The sequence below is a fragment of the Motacilla alba genome, chromosome 7, assembly GCF_015832195.1.
Source record: "Motacilla alba alba isolate MOTALB_02 chromosome 7, Motacilla_alba_V1.0_pri, whole genome shotgun sequence".
NCBI classification, from domain to species: domain Eukaryota; kingdom Metazoa; phylum Chordata; class Aves; order Passeriformes; family Motacillidae; genus Motacilla; species Motacilla alba.
Genome location: NC_052022.1, coordinates 31239843 through 31262769, shown reverse-complemented (window position 1 = coordinate 31262769; position 22927 = coordinate 31239843). Strand labels below are relative to the sequence as shown.

At 38.2% G+C, this 22927-nt stretch overlaps 1 protein-coding gene across 9 annotated transcripts in view; it reads left to right on the top strand.

The window, feature by feature from the left end:
- Nucleotides 1-22927, top strand: part of GULP1 (GULP PTB domain containing engulfment adaptor 1) — a 143379-nt gene that overhangs the window by 94864 nt on the left and 25588 nt on the right. For all 9 annotated transcript variants that reach the window (XM_038141783.1, XM_038141776.1, XM_038141780.1 and 6 more), the window contains 5 exons: nucleotides 8363-8434; nucleotides 16542-16640; nucleotides 18793-18930; nucleotides 20251-20367; nucleotides 20718-20810. In XM_038141783.1, coding sequence (XP_037997711.1) covers nucleotides 8363-8434; nucleotides 16542-16640; nucleotides 18793-18930; nucleotides 20251-20367; nucleotides 20718-20810 — 519 coding nt within the window. The remainder of the gene's footprint in view (nucleotides 1-8362; nucleotides 8435-16541; nucleotides 16641-18792; nucleotides 18931-20250; nucleotides 20368-20717; nucleotides 20811-22927) is intronic.

The following is a 22927-nucleotide window of genomic DNA, read 5'->3' as shown; positions in this document are numbered from 1 at the left end:
TGATACAGAATGGTTCTTGTGCACACCTTCACTAGATATTGGTTCAACAATGAAAATTCTTGCAGAACTAAAGGTGTGCTGCCTTTTAGGACTGGCCAGTCAGTTTAGAGCTGCCAGTTCTTTATTCTTGGAGGGCACAAACTAAATGGGATCTAAAATAACATGAGAGTAACAACAGAGGGTTGCAGGAGCTGACAAGGATGTAATTGAGCATCTGTGGTTGGATAGCTCAGTCATTTCCTACACAAGTCAGAGGCAGTTCAGGTCATGTTGTAGGGTCAAGCTAGATCACATTTGTCAATACTATGCTTATTTGATGGGTTTTCTCCTGGTAGTTATCCTTAAACTTTCAGGCAGTATCCAGCTGTGCTACAGGAGGCTCTGCAGAGTTGATGAGTAGTGGCAGAGGAACAGAAGACAGTGATTTGATGCCATTGTTTGGTGTGTCAGTAGTGTATGGATTGAAGTAAAAGAGCTGTAATAACTTGAGCATGGTGCCTTTGGATTATTCACAGACATCTCCTGCTGCAGTAAAATGATCTGACAGTTTTTCCTAACCAAAAAAAAAAAAAAAAATCTTTTCACATGTATAAAAAGCCAAAACTGGAAACACAGAGTATGTCCAAATTTAAGGCCAATAGATGACTTTTGAAAATGTGTCATTCTTTAATTTACTCCTTCATTTTGCCCAGCCTCTAAGCACAGGATTCTTGCACGTGAAGGCTAAAGAACATTGCAACACACATGAGGAAAGAAGGCTATCAAAAGAACCTGCGTGACCCAGTCACAGCCAGGGAATATATGATGAGAAATTATGTTCTCCAGTGATGAATTTGCTGTCGCTGCCATTTTCTCCTGCCCTTGTTTATTACATGCCAAATGTTATCCTTGGTTTTATTTATCAGCTATGGGAAGCACATCTGGGATTAAAAGGAAAACAAGCCTTCAGCATGATATACTACTAGTATTAGCATCACTGCCATTTGTGCACTGGCAAAGTGTTCCCTTTTTAAGCCCTTTTCCCATACATCAAAGTTTTTTAAGAATTTTCTAAAAGTGGCTTGAGCTTGCTGCCTTTTTTTTTTTTTTTCTCCAAGCTGGATTATCCCTAGGACATATACCTACTACCCTCCTGCTTCTGCCTCCTCACTCAGGGCTGGAGTGAGCAGTCAGCTCCAGCTAAGGAGTGGAGCAGAGCCAGGGAAATGCTCTCTGCTGTCAGTGCCTGAGGTGCTGTGGCTGGGGCAGCTGTGATGCTCTCAGCCTGTGCCTGTAGTCTGGGTAGCTGTGGGGGGTGGCTGCTGGTGCTGTGTGCAATGGGAGGTCAGAGTACACCACCCCCAGTGCCTCTCTAATCTTCAGGTGCAGTCTGACAGTTCCTCAGGGCATGGTTCAGTTTGAGGTGTGCTTCTGAAGTGCTGAGGAGATTGATAGGCTGAAGAAATGCTGGCTGGTTTCTCTTGTACGATTGGTGTTTTCTGTAGTGACAGTTGACAGCATACATGTGTTATCCTTACTCTCTTTCTGTATTCCAGCCTGCTTCTTATCTCCCTCCTTCTCTGTCCTACCTGTATTAGCATCATTTTATCTTTAGGATTAGATAACCATCTAACACAGAGCACAGCTTTGATAGATGTGTTGCAATAGGATTTGAATTTTTATTTTATCCTTGTTGATAGCCCCCTTAGTATATGACCACACTGGAGAAGGTTTAAGTTTTGATCATTTACCAAGTGTGCCCTAAGATCTTCTGAAGTTCTGCTTACAAACAAGCTGGTTTTGGTAATACAAACATATATATTCCTATTATATTTTTCTTTTTGAGTGCCACTTTCCCTTCTGGCTGCAGTGGGACTTGAGGAGGAATGTGACCTTGTGTAATTATCCTATTCTTTGGCCTTTAGGCTTGGCCCACATGTCGGAATTCTTCCAGTCAGCAGCTCAATAATCTGTCTTTTTAGCATATCTGAGCATGGGTTAGGAGACGGGTGTAGGCAGGATTAGGGCTGCCACATGCCCTCAGTTTCTCAAGTAGCTTTGACAGAATATTTCTAGGGATTCCTGTTTCCAGACATTTGGGCAGGAGCCACATCCAGGTGAGGTGCACTACTGCAGGGAAATGTCTCTTGTCTCTGTCAGCTCTTCAAAGATCTGTTGAGCTTTAGTTATCAAATAATGTTCTTTATTACTAATTAATAGATCCAGATTGAAAGACTGAAATGACTGCTGGTACATTTGAAGGTGAAGAGCTCTTAATTACTGCAGTTTTAGAGAATATAAGAAAGTACAAATTAAGCCAGTGGGGCTTTTTGAACCTAATTATTTTATGATCCTTTTTGTAACACTCTCTTTTTTTCTCCCCAAATAATTCAATAACTTACTCCATAGATTTTTCTTTCGTCATATCTTAATTACTATAAATATTTTCTATTGATGGATGAAATACCTGGTAATATTTGATTTCCATTAGATAACTTTTTTTTTTTGATGTTTTTAATTGTGCATTCATCTTTCTTCTTCGCCAGTAGTACTTGAACACTCCCTCAAAAAATACCTCGAATTTCTTTCCTGTGTCAGGGCCGCCGTTTGTGCAGAACATTAGATGTCAGACAAGCAGGGGATATTCAGGGAATGTGCTGATCTCTGTCTGATGCTACTTTGCCTCATACTCCCATGTGGTGGGTTGGATTTCTGCTCTCATTTGAGTGGCAGTTATTCCTGGGAGTTGTTTTTAAGGTGGGATTAGGAAGGTGCTCTCCAAAGGGGAAAAATCCAAACATTTATGTGCTCTGGCAAAAACATGTCTTTGTAGGGAGTCAAGGAAGCTGCTGCAGGTGAGGAGCTGGACTGTGGGGTGGGGAAAGAGAAGGAACCCAAAATACAAAGTTTTGTTTTATGGTCCCTGTCGTCCTTCTGCTGTTTGAGTGATGGAGAAGGCTCACGAGTGCAAGGCTGAGCTAAACGTCTGCCTGGGCTTATGGAGTGGTTAACAGTTTAGACATTTGCTCAGAACTGGTCCCACTCCTTTCATTCTTGTTTTATACACTGTTGTTCTGGTGTTCTCTCAATAGGGATACATTTGTCTCCCTTTCATCAGTAAATCAGCATCCCTGTAGAACTGAGGAGGTAGAAGGAGCTAATTTGTCAAATGCTGCCAGCAGGTATCCAGTAATTTTGCATTGTTTTTTTTTTCCCTTTCTTTATTGTATGAATTTGGTAAGTACTATTTTCATATAATTGCATTTAAGTCTGCATAAAAGAGAACCTTTAAAGTTCAGGAATTTCAGAGTAAAAAGAAATGTGGCACTGTAAAAGACTGGGGTTTTTTTTTAAGATTGAAATGTGATGACAAAGGAAAACAGATGTTTCATTATTAAAGTATCCTACACTGCTCTCTACTGGAAGAGTGGAAGTCTACATTAAATATTCAGAAGTGCACGTAAAACTCTTTCTTAATCAAGAGTCAAGTTTATTAATTTTTTTTAGTCTGGTAAAACTAACTTTTCCTAAGCATGTATAGAGTTTTTTCCCCACCTAAGCTTTGAAGAAAAGCACCTGGATGTGCTTTGCATGTAAAGCCAATAAAATGTTGAGGGTCAAAATCTATACTGCCAGGGGAAGAATTACTGGAGAGTTTCCTGCTAATGTCAAGGAAAGAAAGTGCACTGCTAACCTTAACAATTCACCTGGCCTTACTAAGACCTGCTGGGCACATCAGAACAGCAGCAGGCTTGTCAGAAATGTAAGGGATTCTGGATGCCTGAAGTTGTCTTATATTTGAATTGATTTTTAATTGAGCCAGCAAAGTAAAAGATTATTTACCTTTTATTTTAATACTTTCTCCAGCCTCAGTATAACTCTAAAAGCAATTTTAATAATTTTGCAGTGGAATTGGACCAAAAAATATCTTGTTCATGTTTATGCATAGGGAAATGTCACCTACATTCTGACAAGAGATATTCCCCACGAAGGGTCTGTCTGATAGCTGGCTGTGTAACACAGCCCTCCTGGCCATTACAGGGCTGAATTTTCTCTCAGTTGCCATCAGTGATAAAACCTCTGTTGATTTAATATGTTGAAATAGTGTCTGCTAATTCTTTGCAGCTGCATTATCTTGCAAATCTTTGCATGTGGAGTGACCACATCTGGTTGTCTGCTAATATTACATTAGAAACAGTTTGATCTGAGGAGTTTGTCTTGTATGTGGCTGGCCAGCAGCTCACTTTCTTCATGGCAAACATCACTGTACATTAAAGGAACACTTAAATGGTCCTGACTGATAGGATCTGTTGGCCTCAAGAGTTATTTCTGATGGCAGACAGCTGCAAGTGAAATAAGAATGAGTAATATATTAGGAAAATAACTGCTCGTCAGTTTTCTAGGGAATATGTTTGGAAGAATGGCAGACTGCAGTGAAAAATATGTGGTAAAGAAAATTGCTTTAGCTTATTTTATGTTATACAAAATATTAAATGTCATCTTCTTCCAACTTTGTGTCCAACAAAAATTCAGCATGATCACAATGAACTTAATAGTAACAACACATAAATATTTGAGTCTCGTGGCAGGCCAAAGCTATGTATTGTGTCTGTTTGAGTAGGCATATTATGCATGGAGTACACCAACCTCAAGAGTAATCTTTTTGCTAGCTGCAGACAGTGAATGGATGTAGCAGTCATATGTAAACATTTTTCAGCTGTATTATGTATTTGAACACATTTCTTGTGTAAAGAACACTCAAGCACTTAATGCGTTTATTAGTTTGCATTTAGGATTAATAGTGAATGAGCTAAAGGGAAACCTATTTTCTGTTTCCCACTTCTGCAGTGAAGTGTAGGAGTTGTGTTACCTTGACTCTCAGGAACCACTTAGGTTTCATATGCTGGTTGTTCTCCATGAGTCAAGTTGCAGAAGGGAACCTCAGATGCTGAAAACAAAAACTGACTTGCCAAGTTCCCATCTAAAACTCTGGATCAGTTCTGCTCCCTAAAGGAGCCTGGGCTTGGAAAGGGAGGTTTCACATTTACCCCTTTTGCTCTGAAATTTTTCTTGCAGAAACTCTTCCATGCTGAATAATTGTATTATTCATGCCACAGCTGGACCAACTTCCTGATATAACAAATATTTGTTCTCTGTTTTGTGCGAGATTTGGTGAGAAAAATCTGCTGCAAGGACTGTGATGAAGTGGCCACCTTCCCATTTCATGAGGGTGGTGAGTTAGTTGTTGGTGGCTTCCCCCAGAAACCCTGGTGGCAATGTGTCTGCTGTGCCAGGGGTTGTACAAACTGCACAGTGACCTTGGCAGCTGAAGCCCCAGCTTTGCAAATACATCTGTTTGCTTAGCTTAACTATCATCAGTAATACCACAGTAATTGGTACCTCATATTAAGCAGAAAAGGATGATTGATGAGATGGAAAAGGTACAGAGCAGATGAAAAAGCAAGCAATAAAAAGCCTCCCATTAGAACATTAGCTATTTGTTAAAGCTTTACTGCATAGTCATTCTTTTGTTACAAACCTGTCTCGGTCTGAAATTCTGTCTATATTTTTCCCCAAACAGAACAGTCCAATTAATACAAATATTCAGAATATATCCCCTTATTTGCTGGTTTTCTTTTTATTACTCTTACCAAGAAATTAAGAAGGGAGGTCAAGCATGAAATGTGCAAGCAATTTTAACACACCTGAATTAACAAAAAATACAATTGCAATTAAAAGTGTTAGAAATAAATACAAACAGAGCAATCCATAGTATAGCCTTGTAATTTTTCTTGGTATTAACGCTGAAGCTATAATTCTTCTTTGTATATCTGGATTAAATGTGTCTTAATTATTTTCCTATGCTTAATAGTTTATTATGCACAAGCTTGAATTCTCAGTTCAAAACTGCTGAGAGCAATTGAAATTTTCGTGGTGATGCTTAATGTCAAAACCAACACTCATCTGGAAGAGACTGAATGACTTATGGAATTCTAGTGGGTTATGTTCTGTAAATGCTGATGTTAGGCTCATGGTGTTTCTAGATTCTCCAAGTCTTGGTTGTTTATTTCTTTTGTAACTTACTGAGCAAACACAATGAGTTTTTCTTCAGGTTTTGTCAGTCTTTTAAAGTGCTTTCAGCAGTTTATCTTTCTGCTTAGAAATATACTTCTCCCTCCCCTCCATGATCATAAATGGTAATTTCTGGTTTGGGGAACATTACTATAAGCTTTAAAATTCAGTGACATTTAACACATTCCCCAGCTGTGGCTGGGGAATTTGATGCTTATATTTTCTGAGGCAGTTGTGTGAATTAGCATGAGGTACAAGCTTCTGGGAAAACTGTATTTGTGGAAGGTAGTGTTTGTGGAAAGATTGGTCTGCTGCTGGGATTTACTGAATACAGCAAAAATTCCTTCATCCTCCTTGGACTGCGAAGCACAGGAGAGTTCTGGGGAAAGGACTGACTCTTTCTTAGCTTTATCAGAGCTTGGTCATCTGGATGGAAGTAAGTAAATAAAAAATGTAGGGCAGCCCTGTGCCCTTCTGGAGAAGCAGCTGCAGGCGAGGCAGCATAACCTGTGGCATCTCTTTGTGTGCATGACCCAGTTCCACCAGAGGCCTGGCCCTCAATCTGTATTGAGAACTACTGGGCTGCTTACACTGGTACTGGTGCTACCAGTTTGAAAATAGCACAAGGATTAGGAAACAGCCAGGGATGAAGCAGCTGTCTCAGCTTCTGCATGGGCAGCCGTGACCTGTGCTCTGCTTGCTGAGCCTTGGCCACACCTGCAGCTCTGGTTTCCTGTGTTTCTGCAGGATTCCTGCTCTGTGTATCACATACCTTGAGCTGCTCACTAACTTACAGCAATTACATTTCTGCCTTGTGTTCTGCCAGGTGTGGTGGATAAGTTTACTTGTGTGCAGATATCTGGTAATGTTGGTGTTTCAGCCTTCCTCTTAGACTCTCATCTGATCTTAGCTGCTGGTTTGGGGTTTTTTTGCTCACTTACATTCACTCATCTTTCCTTTTCTGTCTTGGCCACATGCAGTATCCATCATGTCCAAGAATCATTCTTCCTTCTTTACATTCATTTTGTGCAGCCATCACTTTTCGAGGCAAGATCACCCCCTCGGTCTAAAGTCATCAGAGATGTTGTGTGAAGGATATCAAATCAATAGCAGAGCCTTCTGCTCTGTTCTTCCAAAGCCTTGGTCTCCTGGCTGGAGAAGTATAATCATAGAGAATATTGACAGACAGTGTGTGGTGTTTTGATTTACACTGTTGTTTTTAAGGTGGCGTGTTGTATTTCAGAGTCAGTAGCAAATGTCTGATGAGGTTTCATTGTTGGTGGAGCTGCACAAGTTTCTTTGCAGGAGTACCTTTAGCACACTGACTGCACTAAAGATGTTTGGAAGGTTTAATTGAACTATAATTGTCAGAGTTAGTCTGTTTAAATTATCTTGGCAAATTTAAATTCCTTTCAAAATGACTAGGACTTAAAAATTGTGCACACCTCTGTGTATCATGGTACGCAGAAAACTGTACTTTGGGAAAAATGGTTTGTGAATTTTTTTTCCTGGAGTTATTTTAGCATATATATGTACATGATGTGACTTAACTGTACTTCAGTGTGAAAACTGGGCAGCAGAAAATCAATTTGTGTATCATACAGATGGGTTTCAGGCAGGATTATCATACCTTTTGGAACAGTACAATACAAGGGAAGTGTGACTGTACAGAAAACAAAAGCATTTCAAATACAAATACATTTCAAATTCAAATACAAATAAAGAAATAAAGTCCTTTTGCAATATTATGCTTTATATATGAAAACATATGTTTGGTTTTCATTAAAGCCTTACTTGGTAAAAATATGAATTGTAATAGAAACTACTTGAATATGATTCTTGTCTTAAATAAGCTGGAGCCTGGTTCCTGTCCATCTATGTTACTATACCAAGCAGCTCTGAGAGAAAAATCATTTAATTTATCATTGTGTATGAATGTTTCAGTGACAGAATCCAAATGATTGGCTCATGGGAAGTATCTTCCATCTGTATTTTGCATGATTTTTTTAAAAAAGAGTTATTACCAAAGTGGTAATTTCCCTGTGGAAAAAAGTACTTGAACTTCTGATTTACAGATTTGTATAGGATGTTTTTATAAAGTCATTTTTGATAATGCTAATATTAGTAGAGAATGTAATTCTTTTTATTTTATTGGTTAGAAATAGGTGTGTGGAGGTTTTTTATTTATCAACTACTGAAGCAATTGCCTTTCCAAAATGCTGCTCGAAAATAATTGGAAAATAAGATTACTCAAGTTCATTGGGCCTTTAAATGCATAACTTGCTGCTCACAAATTACAATTTTTTTTCAGTTTCTAGGCAGTACAGAAGTGGAGCAGCCCAAAGGCACAGAAGTTGTAAGAGATGCTGTTAGAAAATTAAAGGTAAGAATTCTTAATGAAACATAAATGGAATGTACTCTTACCCTCTTTTCTAAGACACGTTGTAGGTTTTCTAGGTGAATTCACTGGCTCTAGAAGTAGCTGCTTTTACTGATCTCTTTAGTGTGTAGGTTCTTCCTTATTATGTCTGTATGGTCAGGTGTTCTGCTGTGTACAATATTTAGTTGTCCTACAGGTTTTACAATGATTCAGAAATATTTATAAAGTTACTGTACTTCAATGGCTAATGGTTCTTTTTCAGGCCTGTTTAGGGCTTCATTAATACAAACTGAGGTAGCAAGAATTTGTTTTAGCTGCCATCCCCAGCTAAGGCTGAGAAAATCAGGCTTTTGCAATTTCCCCTTGGCTACGTGTGCTTGGGCACCAAGGGACTTGGTGGACAACTAAAAATATCCGAGTGCAATGACTTGTGGAGGGTTGTTTTCAGTTAACATGGCTTTGCCTTGACTGCTTAGAGCTCTTCAGACACAGTGAGCTGGGAAGGGAATGCTGATTGTTCCAGTCCACTCCACTGCCTTGTTCCTGTGGAATTGCTTCATGCTTAGCTGCTCTGAGCTATTGGCCCTTCAGTTTACTTAGATGTAAAAAAATCTTTCTCCCCACTATTGCATTTTTCAGAACTTTCTTGCAGGTTTTTCATTATTTGTCTAAACAGGTTCCTTGGAAATGGGCAAGAAACGTGGGGAGTCAATATTAAAAAAAATGATTGTGTTATTACCATACTAAAGAAATGCAGAAAGGAAACATGAGGCTACTCATGCAGCTCAGCTTTTAAGGTTCAGTTTTCCCTTGAGAAAGCCATCTCTACAAGATGGATCAGTACTCTTATTAAGGTATTGAAACTACATTCTTCGCTGTTGTTCTCACTCGACCAAAATAGCACAGCTGCCTTTAAAGATTCATTTTGATGATTCTTGGAGTGTTTTATGCCAAAAAGACTTTATTGTGCTGCATAGTCAGAGTCATTATTGCTTAGTTGTTTTCAAGTGTTTTAGGCTAAGTTTGACCATTTTTGAAGCATTGCAGCATTCTATCAGTGGAAATAACGTGGGTTTGTGTGCACCTTGTGTAGTTTGTCTTTATAAAATTCCAATACCCTGAGAAAATTCAGTTCTGTGCAGAAATCTGTCACAGTGATATCTTGCTATGGAGCAGCTTTGCTTCTGTTTTAATGGTGTTTTATTGGACTCCTGAATAAACAAAATGCTGAGTTTCTCTGTCTCACTGGTGGAACCTCAGGTTGGCCTGGGCTCTCACTCATCACCGGAGGCTTTGGGTGAGTTGAATTCTGTGATTTCACACATGGAAATAAATGTGGTGTGTCACTGGAGTGTATAGATACCTGTTCTAACTTTCTACACACATTTCCTAAGTAAGCAACCTTGGAGATAGAAGTCTGAGTAGCTGCTGCCAGAATTACATTATTTTCTTCAAGTTTGGAATTTTGTAGCTTAGATATCAAGTATTGCATGTGATCTAACATAATCACAAGTTTATTAGAGACATTCCAAAGTAAATAAACATGACTTTCGGAAGGACTTGAAAAATCTTGGAACACAATTCAGAGAGCAATGAAAACACTTTTTTTCTTTGAAACCATCCCCAATTAATTGAATACTCATTTGAAGACTGACTTACGCTGTGCATCTGCAGTTTTTGAAGAGAAGCCTAGAGGTATTAGATTTTTTTATTAATCACACATCTGTAGTTGGTTTTTTTTAAATGCTAATTAAAAATTTTTAAGCAATTAAAACAGCTTGAAAAACTAATGTCATATTGAAAGAAATGTTGAAGAAATATAAAGTGGTTTGGGGGTGGGACAGTTTTTAGAAGGCATATAGCTTCTGATGCCATATTTATATTTTTAAATTATCTGGATTTGCTTTTAATTGCGATGTTATTAATCATAATTTTTTAAAATTAAAATTATTAGCTGGCAGAAAAATAACTGACACTTTCCTAATGTTTAGAGCTATTTTTACAAGTGACATGCATCACTCTAATACTCTTTTGAAGTCACATGCTCCAGTGATATATGGCCCATGAAGCACAGCCACCAGAAAGCATTTTTCTTAAGCCCTCATGTCACCAAACTGTCAGAGTCAAGATTTGATATACAACTGTTTACTTCTCTAAATCATCTAAAAGCCCTTAACTCAGCACAAAAACTTGGGTTGCCCAGCACAGAAAGTGCAGCTGCCATGCCACATACTGATTTTTCCCAGCAGATGGAGCTGATGTTCTACAGAAACATAAAGGATATTGGGCGAACTTTTTCTTGATGCTTCGTTGTTCTTTTATCCCAAATACCACTTTTATATTTTCTTGACAATTTTTCTGGGACAGTTGAAATTAGGAGATAGGTTTTTTCCAAGCAACTGTGTTTAATTTTTCTAGAGGATTCTCCAGTGTCTTATCTAGGTGGGATTTCCCCTTGGGTTTTCCATGTGCTTGGAGCTGTACTGCAGGATGGAGAAGAAACTTGAACTCTAATGTTTTACAATGTGCTTGTTTATTTATTGGTAAGATAAGGTGAACTATTACCATAATTTATTACAAAACATGTTTTCCTTCAAGTTTTCTAGTCAAACTGGTTTCTAGAATGAAACAAAAACTAAAGCACGTGGCACCCAGATGCTGTATCCAAACATGCCTATGGTACTGAAATGTCTACATGTTGTCAAATCACACTTTATTAAATGAAATTATTACTTTCCTTGATTAATGAAGTTTGTAACTTCTCAATCAGACTGTAATGAATGAATTTGATCCTTCTTATAAAGTGTAGGAAGGGTTACCAGAGGTGGAGACAGGTAGAAAGAGCACCATAAGCAGAGCAGTGGTAAGAAAGCTGCATGGAGTGTTAAGGAGAAACCAGAATAAACACCTGATTTTTGGGCTGTTTCTTCTACAGTCTTCCAAGGGATGTTTTGTGAGGGCCTAACTTAAGGCTGTTCGCTCACCCAGCTTTCAATTCATTATCCTTGTTTTCTTCCACTTTTCTTCTGTAAGTGGAGATGACCAGACGAAATGCAAATAGAATGAATCACTTTGAAACCACTTGAAATATTTTTCATCATGTCCTTGACCTCTAAGGATACACAGAGTGAAGAGTGCTCGTTCACACACTTCCACACATGCAGGGATGCTGTCCTGCTGCTGCCCTTGAAGGCCCATCTGTGGATGTTGTTCTGAGCTCCCTCCCATGTTAAAGCTTAGTTTAATTTGTTGTTGAAAGGACAGAGGAGGAGGGTGGAGTACAGAGAAGCTTTTAATACTGGGATAAAGAGATTTGCAGCCAAGCCTTCCAGCCATGGCTGCTCTCTTTGAAGTACTGCAGAAAGCAGAATTTGTGGTTCAGGACCAGTCAAGGACATCCTGAAGACCAAAGCAAGTCAGATGAGAAGACCTGAATAAGAAAATACCTGTTTAAGAAAATACCCTGCCTCTCAAAAAACCTAAAATTAAACCATGCCCCCCACCTCAAAAATAAAATCAACCCAAACCAACCAACCAAAGTGGAAAACAAACAAACAAACAAAACCTGCCACAAAAAAAAAACCCCAACAAACCTCCAAAACTCCATGCCACCAGACAAAATAACCAAAATATCTCAAAACAGCAACAACAAAGCAGCCCACCCCCAGATAAAACAAAACACAGAAAAATCTGCCAGGAAGTGAGAGATGAAGAAAAGACTGCACTGTATTGTCTTCTGTTCTGTAGATAATAGATGGATAGCCTTCCTCTTGGGCCAGTGTATGTATGGAAAATAAAATACAACCTGTTCCATAGACATACACTTCTGGATGGCCTTTTCCCTGCCCAGATGGTTATTGAGAGATTGAATTTGGCATATCATTTCACCATTTTCCTCCTCTTGACAGCTGTTTTTCAGAAGCCATAATTTCTTTATGCCCACATCAAATCTCCATGAGAGTTTGGACCATAACGTGACCGATTAGATGACATGAAGGCACTGCAAAAAAAAAAAAATGGGGCCTGTTGGGGTTTTTTTTCAGACATGTTTCCTTATAATCAATGTTGTAATAAAAAAATGAGGAAAAGCATTTTCTCCAAGACAGGTTACAAAGCTGTTTCCCAGCTTATCCAACGGCCCTGCCCTAAACTGGGGCTCTTTTAAGGTGTGAAGTGCAATGGCTGATTTGTCACTGGTCACCTGCATTAAATAAAGGAGTTGAACCTCTGTTCCCTGGGATGAAGATAAGCACCCAAATCACAAGAACATCTCCCTTTTGATGTCTCAACTCTTTTTAATTAAATCTTGAATTGTGCAGGGAGGTGTAATTATTAAAGAGAAGCACATAGATTTGATTCCATGGCTTAAATTGATTTATAGATCTGTAGAGGTAATTACTCTTAACAATTAATTCTTTAGCTCCAGTTCCTGGCTGTCTTGAAAACATGATTTTTTTTCCTCATGGCATTTTTGTTGGTTGTGATTTGATAAGACTTGATATGTAAACACATCAAATTTAATTTTAATAACATTCTTAGAGTATGCATTTTCCCCTGCTGCTGTGATAAATTACAAAATATATGGATGGTTTTTCTTTTTATTTTTAAAGCTAAGTTAAACCATAGAAAATAGGTTCATTTGTATCTGTTCCTTTCCTTTAAAATGCCATGAAAATATAATGTTAATTCTGCAGCAGTTGAACATAAACCAGCCCATCCCACTGAGCTGGACCAAACCTGGAGTTCGTGCCTGAGAGCATTATATGTATAAACTAACAGTTTAAGAATTTGGCCCATTGTGTCTCTTCCCAAGCCATGCTGTGATTCATTATAATTTTATATAATTTTCCATTTTGATGCCAATGGGAGGCTGCAGATTTTTACCCTCTTAAATAATCTTGTTACTGTGTGAGATACAAATATTTGGTTTCAAATGTGTGCTGATAGGAAAATATAATGTTTGTACATCTCCCAGGTCCAGAGGTGCCGTGGGGTCCTCCTTAGGTAGAAGGGATGACTAGAAATAAATAAAAGAGAAAATTCCTGATACCTGATTCAGTGATGGGATGTGCTGTTCAAACCCCACACAAGTTTGGGAGGTGGCTGAATGTGGCATTCTGGAGAGTGTCAGCTGTAAGAGAAATTGCTGATCAGTATCTGTGTGCTATCTGTTGTTGCACAGGACAGTGGGCAGGAAAAGTGCCCAAAAAGGAACTGCCACAGGTTTTCTGAATTAATCTTTGTGTGTTCACTGTAAACCTTTGATTAAAAAGCTCATTTGTCTGAATGTCTGTATGGAAGGGGTTCTTTGATGATTGGTTTCTTTCACCATTGGTCTGGTTTTGATTTTATAGAGTGTCTTAAAGTGTGTTTTCCAGCCCTTTGCTAAATATCCTGTGAATTTTTTCTCCATTTTGTCAACATCCTTCTGCATTTGAAACTCTCAGCAGATAACATTTGACTGTTTTCTCACAAGCAGCTGATGCAGTGCAGCCATTGTTGTCATCTTAAGGATCTCTTTGAAACACCTTCCCAGTTTTGGTTTCATGAGAAGGTCCTCAGTTAGTGCAAGTCCCACCATGTTATCAGACTTCCTTCTTCCATCCTCACAGGGTAGTCTCCCCAGAACCAGAGTTGGTTGGCACATGTGGGGTTTGCAGGATTGATTGTAGGAAAACAAGGGGCTCTGTTGGGATACCAGCCTGTGCTGTTCTGGTTGATGAGGCTTCCCTTTGTTATTTGCCCCTTCATAAGCCTTTGAGGTCTGCAAGCTTCCTCTGTAATGATTTTAGATTTCAGATCATTAGTTCGTTTTGTCCCCTTTTTTTCCCCTCTCATTTTTTCTGCTTGCAGATTTTATCAGTAATTTTTTTTTCCTCCTGGTCATTGTTCAATAATGTCATGCTTAAGAAATAAACCCTGCTGGAATACATTAGAAACATATCTTCCCAATGACCATTTCCTGTTTATAACTGCATCTGGAGACTAATGTAACTAACTTAACTCATACTTTCTTTCTGTTGCTTCACTTTCTTAAATATAAATGCCATACAGAATGCAGATGCTTTGTCTACTTGGACAAAGCTGCATTTTTTGTAAAATATTGATCATCACTAATTTCATCTCACTTGAATTATCTAGTTCTTGAACTAGATTTCTGCTTTTTGAGAGTGGAGACGTGGTAGGGTCAGTTTGTTCACCCTTGTTTTTGGAATTGGCACAGAACTGCCTTCTGGAACTTCCTCAGTGTTGTAAGTCTTCTTGACTACTTGGAGCAAGCTTTGGCCAGCTGTTCTAAAACTTGTGCAAGTTATTCACATCACTTACATTAAAACCTTTTTCTTTAAAACTTTTTTTTCTTTAAAAACTACAGCTTTTTCATGTGTAGCTGTTGTTTGAGACTCTCATTCTCAATATATACCATGAGTTTAACACAGTAAAATCGAATAGTATTTGTGCTTTTTCTTCACTGCTGCACAGAAATTCTCGTGCATGGCTTCTTGGCAAAGGGACATGTCCAAAAGGTCAGGATTTGCTCGAGTTCCAGGCTGTTTCAGGATGAGTTGTGCCCCAGGGTTATTTGTTCCATGGGAGTGTCTTCCTGGGCACCGTCGAGTACATTGGAATTGAGATGTACAAATTGTCCTGGTGATCTTTGGATTTTGTAGTCATTCCATTTAACCTGGCAAAGTGAGAAAAGGGACCACACATGTCCTCCAAGTCCCACCCACTGAAGGGACTTCAGGAAATTACAAATTGGAGAGGAAAGCTGGTAGATGCAGCTAATGAATAAATCCATGATCTGAAAATTATCTAAAGACACTAAGTTTTATATTCATCTTGGAAAAAAAAAAAAAATCTGCGCAAATAAAGCAATGGTTGCCCTCTCTTTTTCCTTTTTAAGCACAGACTAAAGGCTAAATTTGCAGTATAAAAATTAGGACAGATTTTGTGTGGTTTAATGAGTGATTTTTATTAAATGGAAAACATATTATTTCGCTGTAGTGAATTTTAATTCTTTAAAGTCAACAGATGTCATTGGACAAAATACTGCAAACCAGCAGTTATGGGTTTTAAGATTTTATTTTCTATAAAATGTCTTTTTAAAAAATTAGAAGATGCATATGGAATGGTACACCTTAATAAAGATACAGGGATTAATGTACATTAAAAGTGTATGTAGCAAGACATGGGCTTGAAGTTGAATTTGCAGATAGGAAAAGGATGTGCTGCAAGAGGCATATACATGATGCTGAAGAGGCAGAAGTAGAAATTGTATTTTCTGACTCTCAACTAATTGGTTTTCACAAGTCATCCTCTATGAAATATAAAATACTTCATATTTTATAAAATACTTGACTGATGTCTGTAGCATTTCTAGATGTTTAAATGCAAAAGAGGTATTTATATTTAAGAGTTGGTTTTGAGAATGGCACAGAGTGGTTTAGATGGGGGATATTTGAGAGAGAAAGGTAAGTCTTGAAAAGGATGGAAAATGTATTGGATAGGAATTACTACCCAACCCAGTCATATAAAGTGCTGTCTAGCCACCATCTAGTGGGCTGCAGGCAGACAAATTCTGAGGATAAAACAGATCAAGTACTTCTTAGGTGTTGACAACTGTAGTGCTTTCAAACTGACCCCATTTAAAACAACTGCTGGAATATCTTACAGGAGAATCTGGAAGTACCCTCCATGCATGAGTATGGAAGTGAGTTTAGAAATAGTGGGGTTTCACAGGAAAACACAGCAATGTTCCCTGCTCAACAAGGGAGCTTCTAAACCGAATGTGTTCATGCTTCTGCTGTTATTGGGGAAATCTCATGCAAAATCTTCAATTAAGTGCATAAAAAGCAGATAAAAGTTTCAGGGGAACATGCTAAGTAATCTTAAAATACTTCTTCCTGAATTTTAGGAACATTCTGTAGTGTGCAGTTAGAAACACTGGTCTGTGCCCAACGGAGACTCTTGGAATAGTTGGTGTTGTTTATGGGAAGCTTATTGAAGAAGGAAGGAAACAACTTCAGGTGGAGAGAGTTGAGAGAAAATTAGATTTAATAAAAACAAATAAACTTTCCAATAACTTTTTGCTGTGCTTTTTGTGTTTCAGTTTGCAAGACATATCAAGAAATCTGAAGGCCAAAAGACACCCAAAGTTGAATTACAAATCTCAATTTATGGTGTAAAAATTCTAGATCCGAAAACAAAGGTAAGAAACTTACATGGGTTTTATTTCATGCTAAGCTAGTAAATATTTGTTTCACTGATTTTAAGGTTTTCATTGTTTTGTATTTTTTAAAGTATTATAACAAAAGCCATTCTGTTGGTGGAAAAAAATCTTCTAAAATACCATGTTTTGTTACAACACCTGGGTGACATCTTCCTAGGAAGGTACAAGATGGTCCTGAAGGCACACTGTAGCTAATGTGGCATTCAATTTTTTCATTCCTTTTATAGCTGGATTTTTAAACTTTGGGGAAGATGAAAACAATGAGCTAAATAAATGTTAACTCTGCACATGATAAAAATCTTTCCCTATATATGTTGAATATGGAATTTGGAAGATTCTTTTGTTCCTGCTTCTTAATTGTGGAGTAATTGCCACATTCAGGCAGTGGCAGTGTCTTTCCTCAAACAGTAGCTGTAGTTCAAAGCTACAGATGCTTGCAGCCTATTTTTGCTTCAGACTCTTCACACAACCAGAACTCAACAGTTCACACATAAGCAGAGGGAACAGGAAATATCCATGTCAACTTTAATTGGAGTTTTTGCATCTTCCTTTTGTGGGAGGGCATAAGGAAAACCCCATATCCTGGCAGAAACTGTTTTAAAATAACAGTTTGAAATGCCAAAAGATCTCAGCCTTCCTGCAGAGATTAGCAGAAATCTGTGGGATATATGTTCCTGGGGGACTAGGAACATTCTGATCTCTTAGCAATGTTGTTATTACAACTCAAGTAGACATCAACTGTGAGCCGTCCTTTTTATCTCCCCCGCTTCGTTTCTTGTAGCTGCATGTAAATTTCAATTGAGTTTTCCTTCTCTTTGCACAGTTTATAAATGCTTTAGGAAATTCAATTTCACGTTATCAGCACTAATTAAAGTCTTTTTTGAAGTGTGTTTTTCAAACAAGGCGCTTCAGTAGGAATATTGGGTTTTAGTCAGGCAGTGACTATTAATGGCAGTAGGAACAGGAGGCCAGCTCATATATCAGGACCTGCTTCTATACTTAGCACTCAAAAAAAGGATTATAGAAAAGTGATTCTGTTCTTAAATGAAATAAAATAATTATATGCATCTGTAAACTTCGTAGTGCCAGGGCAAGCACAGGTTATTATTTCTGTGTGTTGAAGAGCTACCACAGGACAGGGATCTGGGACATGGGAGAAACTGAATGCTCAGAACAACTGTAAAGACTGAGAAAATGAACTCGCTTGGGGCAAGGGGAAAAGACTGCCCGTGGGGTGCATTTTTTGGCTATGTGGTTGTGTGCAGAGGGGGCACAGCCTTGTTTATGAGCTTACAGCAAGCTGGGAACCACAGTGCTGCACATTTTTAATAGACAATAGTTCACATCTAAAAGACATATTTTCCTTTAAAGCAAATACTTCTTTCCCATGTAATAAGCCAAATAAAATAAAATACCGAGAAGAGACTTGTTGAAGGAAAACAACAAAAAAAACAGAAAAAGAGTTGAGATAGTTTATTTCAGTCTTGTCAAGCTCTTGCAACTGAAGAGTAGTGCCATTGCAATTTTTTAAATAGCTGGAAATTGCTTTTTAATAGAAAATTACATACAGTGGCAAAACATACAAATAATAATGCTTAAAAGCTGCTTATGTGGCACCCCAAGTAAAGAAGTATTTGTGTGTCAGATTTATTTCCCTTTACTTGGTTAGCAAAGTAATTTTATTTCTGTTTTCTGTATTTAATGTAGCAAAGTAAGGACTCATTTCAGTAAATCCATTTTAACAAACCTTGGGAGATGATGAAATTTAAAGATCTAGTGCACCTGGAAGCGCACAGATTATTTTACATAATCAGGCCCTAAATAAATTGCAGAGGGATGCAACACAGCGGTAAAATCAATTTTCTAGAACAGAAATTACTGTCTGAATAAACGCTGTCCAAATAAACTTCCTGTTTACATTCAGTAAAAACAGGACCTGCTTTTAGGAGATGAGTTTGCTAACTTCTGTTACATTTTAAGTCTATTTTTGGGTGCTCTCATGTGCAATAAGAGGCATTCAAAAACATTACTGCAGCTTGCCTGCTCTTATGAGGAAATCCAGAGCTTTCCTTTGTGCATCTTTTTCCTGAGTGCAGGAATTTCTTATAAAATGCCATTCTGTTGTTTGCAGGAGGTCCAGCACAACTGTCAGCTCCACAGGATATCCTTTTGTGCTGATGACAAAACTGACAAGAGAATATTTACTTTCATCTGCAAAGACTCAGAATCCAATAAGCACCTGTGCTACGTGTTTGACAGTGAAAAGTGTGTAAGTACATGGGATGCTCTGCAGGGCTCCAGGGCACTGTGCTGCTGGTGGCTCTGCCCTGAAATGAGGTGGGAATGGTTAACAAGAGACAGCCTGCTTTCTAGCTGGGACACAGTTTTTCATGCCACTATGGTGTCTTGCAACTTAGATGCATTAAATTAAGGAAGAGTCTCTTTCTTCAGTGATCTGAGGTGGTTTTCCAGGATAATTTCTCTTACTCCACAACATTCCCCCATCCTGGGGGAAGCATCTGCAATACTCTTGGAGAACAGGCTCCATCCCACCAGGCTTGAGATGTTTGCACAGCTGTTTGCAAAGATTAGTGCAGCTCTGGGGCTGAGATACCCTTGCAGGCTTTTCTGCTGATGTCAGTCTCTGGATTTAGTGTTGGGGTTTTTGTGTGCTGTTTGTTTTTTGGGGTTTTCTATTATTTTATCACAGCTTCTTTGTCCACCCCTTTCCCTGCCACATCTCTCAAGTTCAACACCACAAAGGACTCCCAGACAAGTCGTTGCACCAAGAACTGACATTGTCTGGTGTCTGAGACAGTACAGTTATTCCTTAGTGTATTTACTTTCCCTGCTAAAGTTCTAAGCAAATGGTGTATCCATATGTTCAGCTTCTGGTCCTGCTTTTGAATCACTTGTTTCTGAAACCTAGGTGTCCTCCATCAGATTCTTATAGGCTTATTTTACCCCCATCATTTTTGACAGAGATATTCTGCACTCACTGTATAAACACATGATAACATAGGATATGAATCAAGTAAATTATTATACTTTGCACATACAAATGCAATATCTGCAGATTTTTTTTTCTGCATATATCTAGTTGGAAATAACTGTGCACTTAAATACTTCTCAGCAGTATCCTGAGTGAGCTTTTATAGTACTCAAAAAAATAAGTGTTGAAATCCAGATTTAAAATCAATAGGGGTCAAAATATCCATTGCCATGAAAACATTATTTCATTAAATCTAAAAGACTTTATTTCATGATGGAACAGGCTGTAAATGCTTCAGAAATCATCAGGAAAAGCCATTGTGCAGTATAGTATCTGTGTTTATGGAAATTGAAGACATAATTTATACTTCCCAGTCTCCTTTCTTCATCCAAAGTACTTTTATATTCTTTACATTTTGCCAAGGTATTTTGCTGAGGGGTGCTTGTGGTGTTCCTTTGTTATGTTGGCTTCATGGTGGATGGGGTAAAGCCTTTGGATATGATACATGGTATAAAGTGTTTTGTGATATTCTGAAATGAAAGGATCTCCAGCAAATATTCCTCATTTACTAATTTCAGTCTTATGTTTTATGTAAAGGCGGAAGAGATAACTTTAACAATTGGTCAAGCATTTGACTTAGCTTACAGGAAATTTCTGGAATCTGGAGGAAAAGATGTTGAAACAAGGAAACAAATTGCAGGTTTACAGAAAAGAGTAAGTTCTGAAGTATTTTGTTCTTTCTAAGAGATAAAATTATGTGCTGCTGTATTTATATTATCTGCTTTTTATAGAAGCATAATTTCCAGCATTATTCTCAGATTGCTAAGGTTAAAAAAAAGAGAGACTGAAAAAAAAATCTGTTAAAATATTTGTCTTGCTGTCCTCCAAGGACACTAAAAAGAAAGTTTGAAATATGGAGGATACTGAAAATGTTTTACAGTCAGATAAAGAGTTAAACCCTGATTCTAAGTCACCAGATCTGTGATGAAACTTATGCTCAGTGGGTGCTGTTGTTGAAATCCATGACTATCCCAATAGCTGTTGAATAACCACTTGCTTTGTAGATTCAAGAATTAGAAACTGAAAATGCAGAACTGAAAAATAAAGTTCAAGATTTGGAAAACCAGTTAAGAATAACACAAGTACACGCATCTCCAGTAAGTACCTGCCATAACTCTTGTGTCTGAAGTCACTCTGTATTTATAATCACTTTATCATCATTCTGACATCCCTGCTGTTCCCAGAGATTGCCATTAACATGCAGTGATCAAGTAGCACGTCTGCTGAAGGGCAGTGTCACTAACAGTGACAGAGGGACGAGCCAGCAGAAGTGCCAACTGCAGGCTCAACAGCTGTGCCTCTTCCATACCTATTTGTTGCTGCCTGAGGACAGTAAATGCTCACTCGAGTAGAGAGCTGAATGTGCTGGCTGAGGGTGAAAAACTGTTCTGCACTGAAAGGATCTGGTTCCTAAGCGCTGCTTGGGAGCTTCTCCCACCTTTGCCACAAGGACATTTTCACCTGCAGCTGACAATCTGCCTGCCAAGGAGTCATTAGGTCTTGGGAAACAGGTGATAGGGACAGAGTAGCAAGGGTGAGTTCCTTACTGGAAATTCCAGCTGCTGTGCAGTTCCTGTAGATGATCAGGACAGAAGCTTGTTTAAATTGCTGGCTGGCACTTCCTGGCACCTAGGCAGGGCCTCCAACAATGCAGGTTGCACTGCAGACTGGTCCTAATGACTCCCCTCTTCTCACAAGTGTTCCATCTGTACAGCTTTAGGCAGCTATCAAAATAAATCCAATTTCTTAATGTATGTGTGGCAAAATCTTTGAACAAGAGGAATTGCTTTTCAGCTGTGCATTTTGGACTGCCTTGAATGTTCACCATTTCCCCTTAAATGGATGTTCAAAAATGTGGGTAGTGTAAAAGCATATTTGCAGTGGTACTGACAGTTTCTCAGTAGTGTCTGTACACTCTTCATGTTGATCAGATGCTTGTTCCCATGAGGGACTGCCATTTCATTTTACTGAAATCTACTTAGAGGAGAAAGCACCATAAATTATAAGTACTGTGCAACCACCACAGTGAACATTTTAAATTATGAATGTCCTGTCACTTATGAAGCGTTCAGTGATAGGTAATCAATTTTAATACTAAATTTAATACCAACTTAGTCATTTATTTAATCTTTTATTTTCCTCAATTGGGATGGCAGTTTGTTTTTATTTATTAATATAATAACAAAATGTATATTTGAATGCAGATAAATAGGCTCTTAAATGCATTGCAAGCAATTGTTTTCTTTCATTTAAATTGAAGAACTTTGTCATTTCATTAAGCAAAAAAATGAAAGAATATTAATAATAATGTCCCAAAAATATCCAGTAGTTTGTGGTTTTTGGTGTCTTTTAAAATAATGGTGTTGCATTCCATATTAAAGAGTTAAGAACTAAATTTGTTAATTTGGCAACCATTTGTGAACTCTCTCCCTAGAGGGTGTTTTATTGTTAATTACTCTTGGTACAGTGAACAGGCATATTGCTTAAATAGAACTTGTGCTGCAACAAAACTATAGATAATTATTGATATTAATTGATTCATTTAAATAATCACTGTTGGCTATTAACTTGCACTTTTATTTTATTGCTTTATTTACTCCTTAATCTTTAAAATGAAAGCCCCAAATGTTTCCTGTCACAAATGTTTAAAATTGCAGTAAGAGCCACCTAAGAGCCTGTTCAACATCTGCATCCATTCTGACACGAAATATTTCTATAAATGGATGAGTGTTGGAACAGAATGCCCAGAGCTTGGAGCTCTCTGTACTCCTGGAGATGCTGGACCTTCCCTGAGCATGGTCCTCAACAGCCTCAGCAAATTGGATTCTGCTTCAAGCAGGAGTCTGGATGAAGCTCCTTTCCTTTTACAGGATTCTTCCATCAGTTGTGCAGCCAAAAATTAAAACGAAACAAAACCAGCCAACCAAAGCCAAGCTCATTTTTTAGGGAAAGGTCTTTCTCAACTCCAGGCCCACAGCTGTTCCCACCAAGCCCTATCAACTTTGGCACCTCAGCAAGAGGCAGCTTTCAGCAGATCCTTTTAAACCAGGTCTTGTGGAGATGGTGAATCAGAGCTCTCAAGGTGTATGAGGAGCTCCATGTCAGGGAACTGTTAGGTTGAGAATGAATGAAGGAATGGGCTGGTGAGCTTGTCAAGTGACTTCAGTGCAGAGAAAAAGATAAAATTATTATATTGTATACTAATTAATAAATA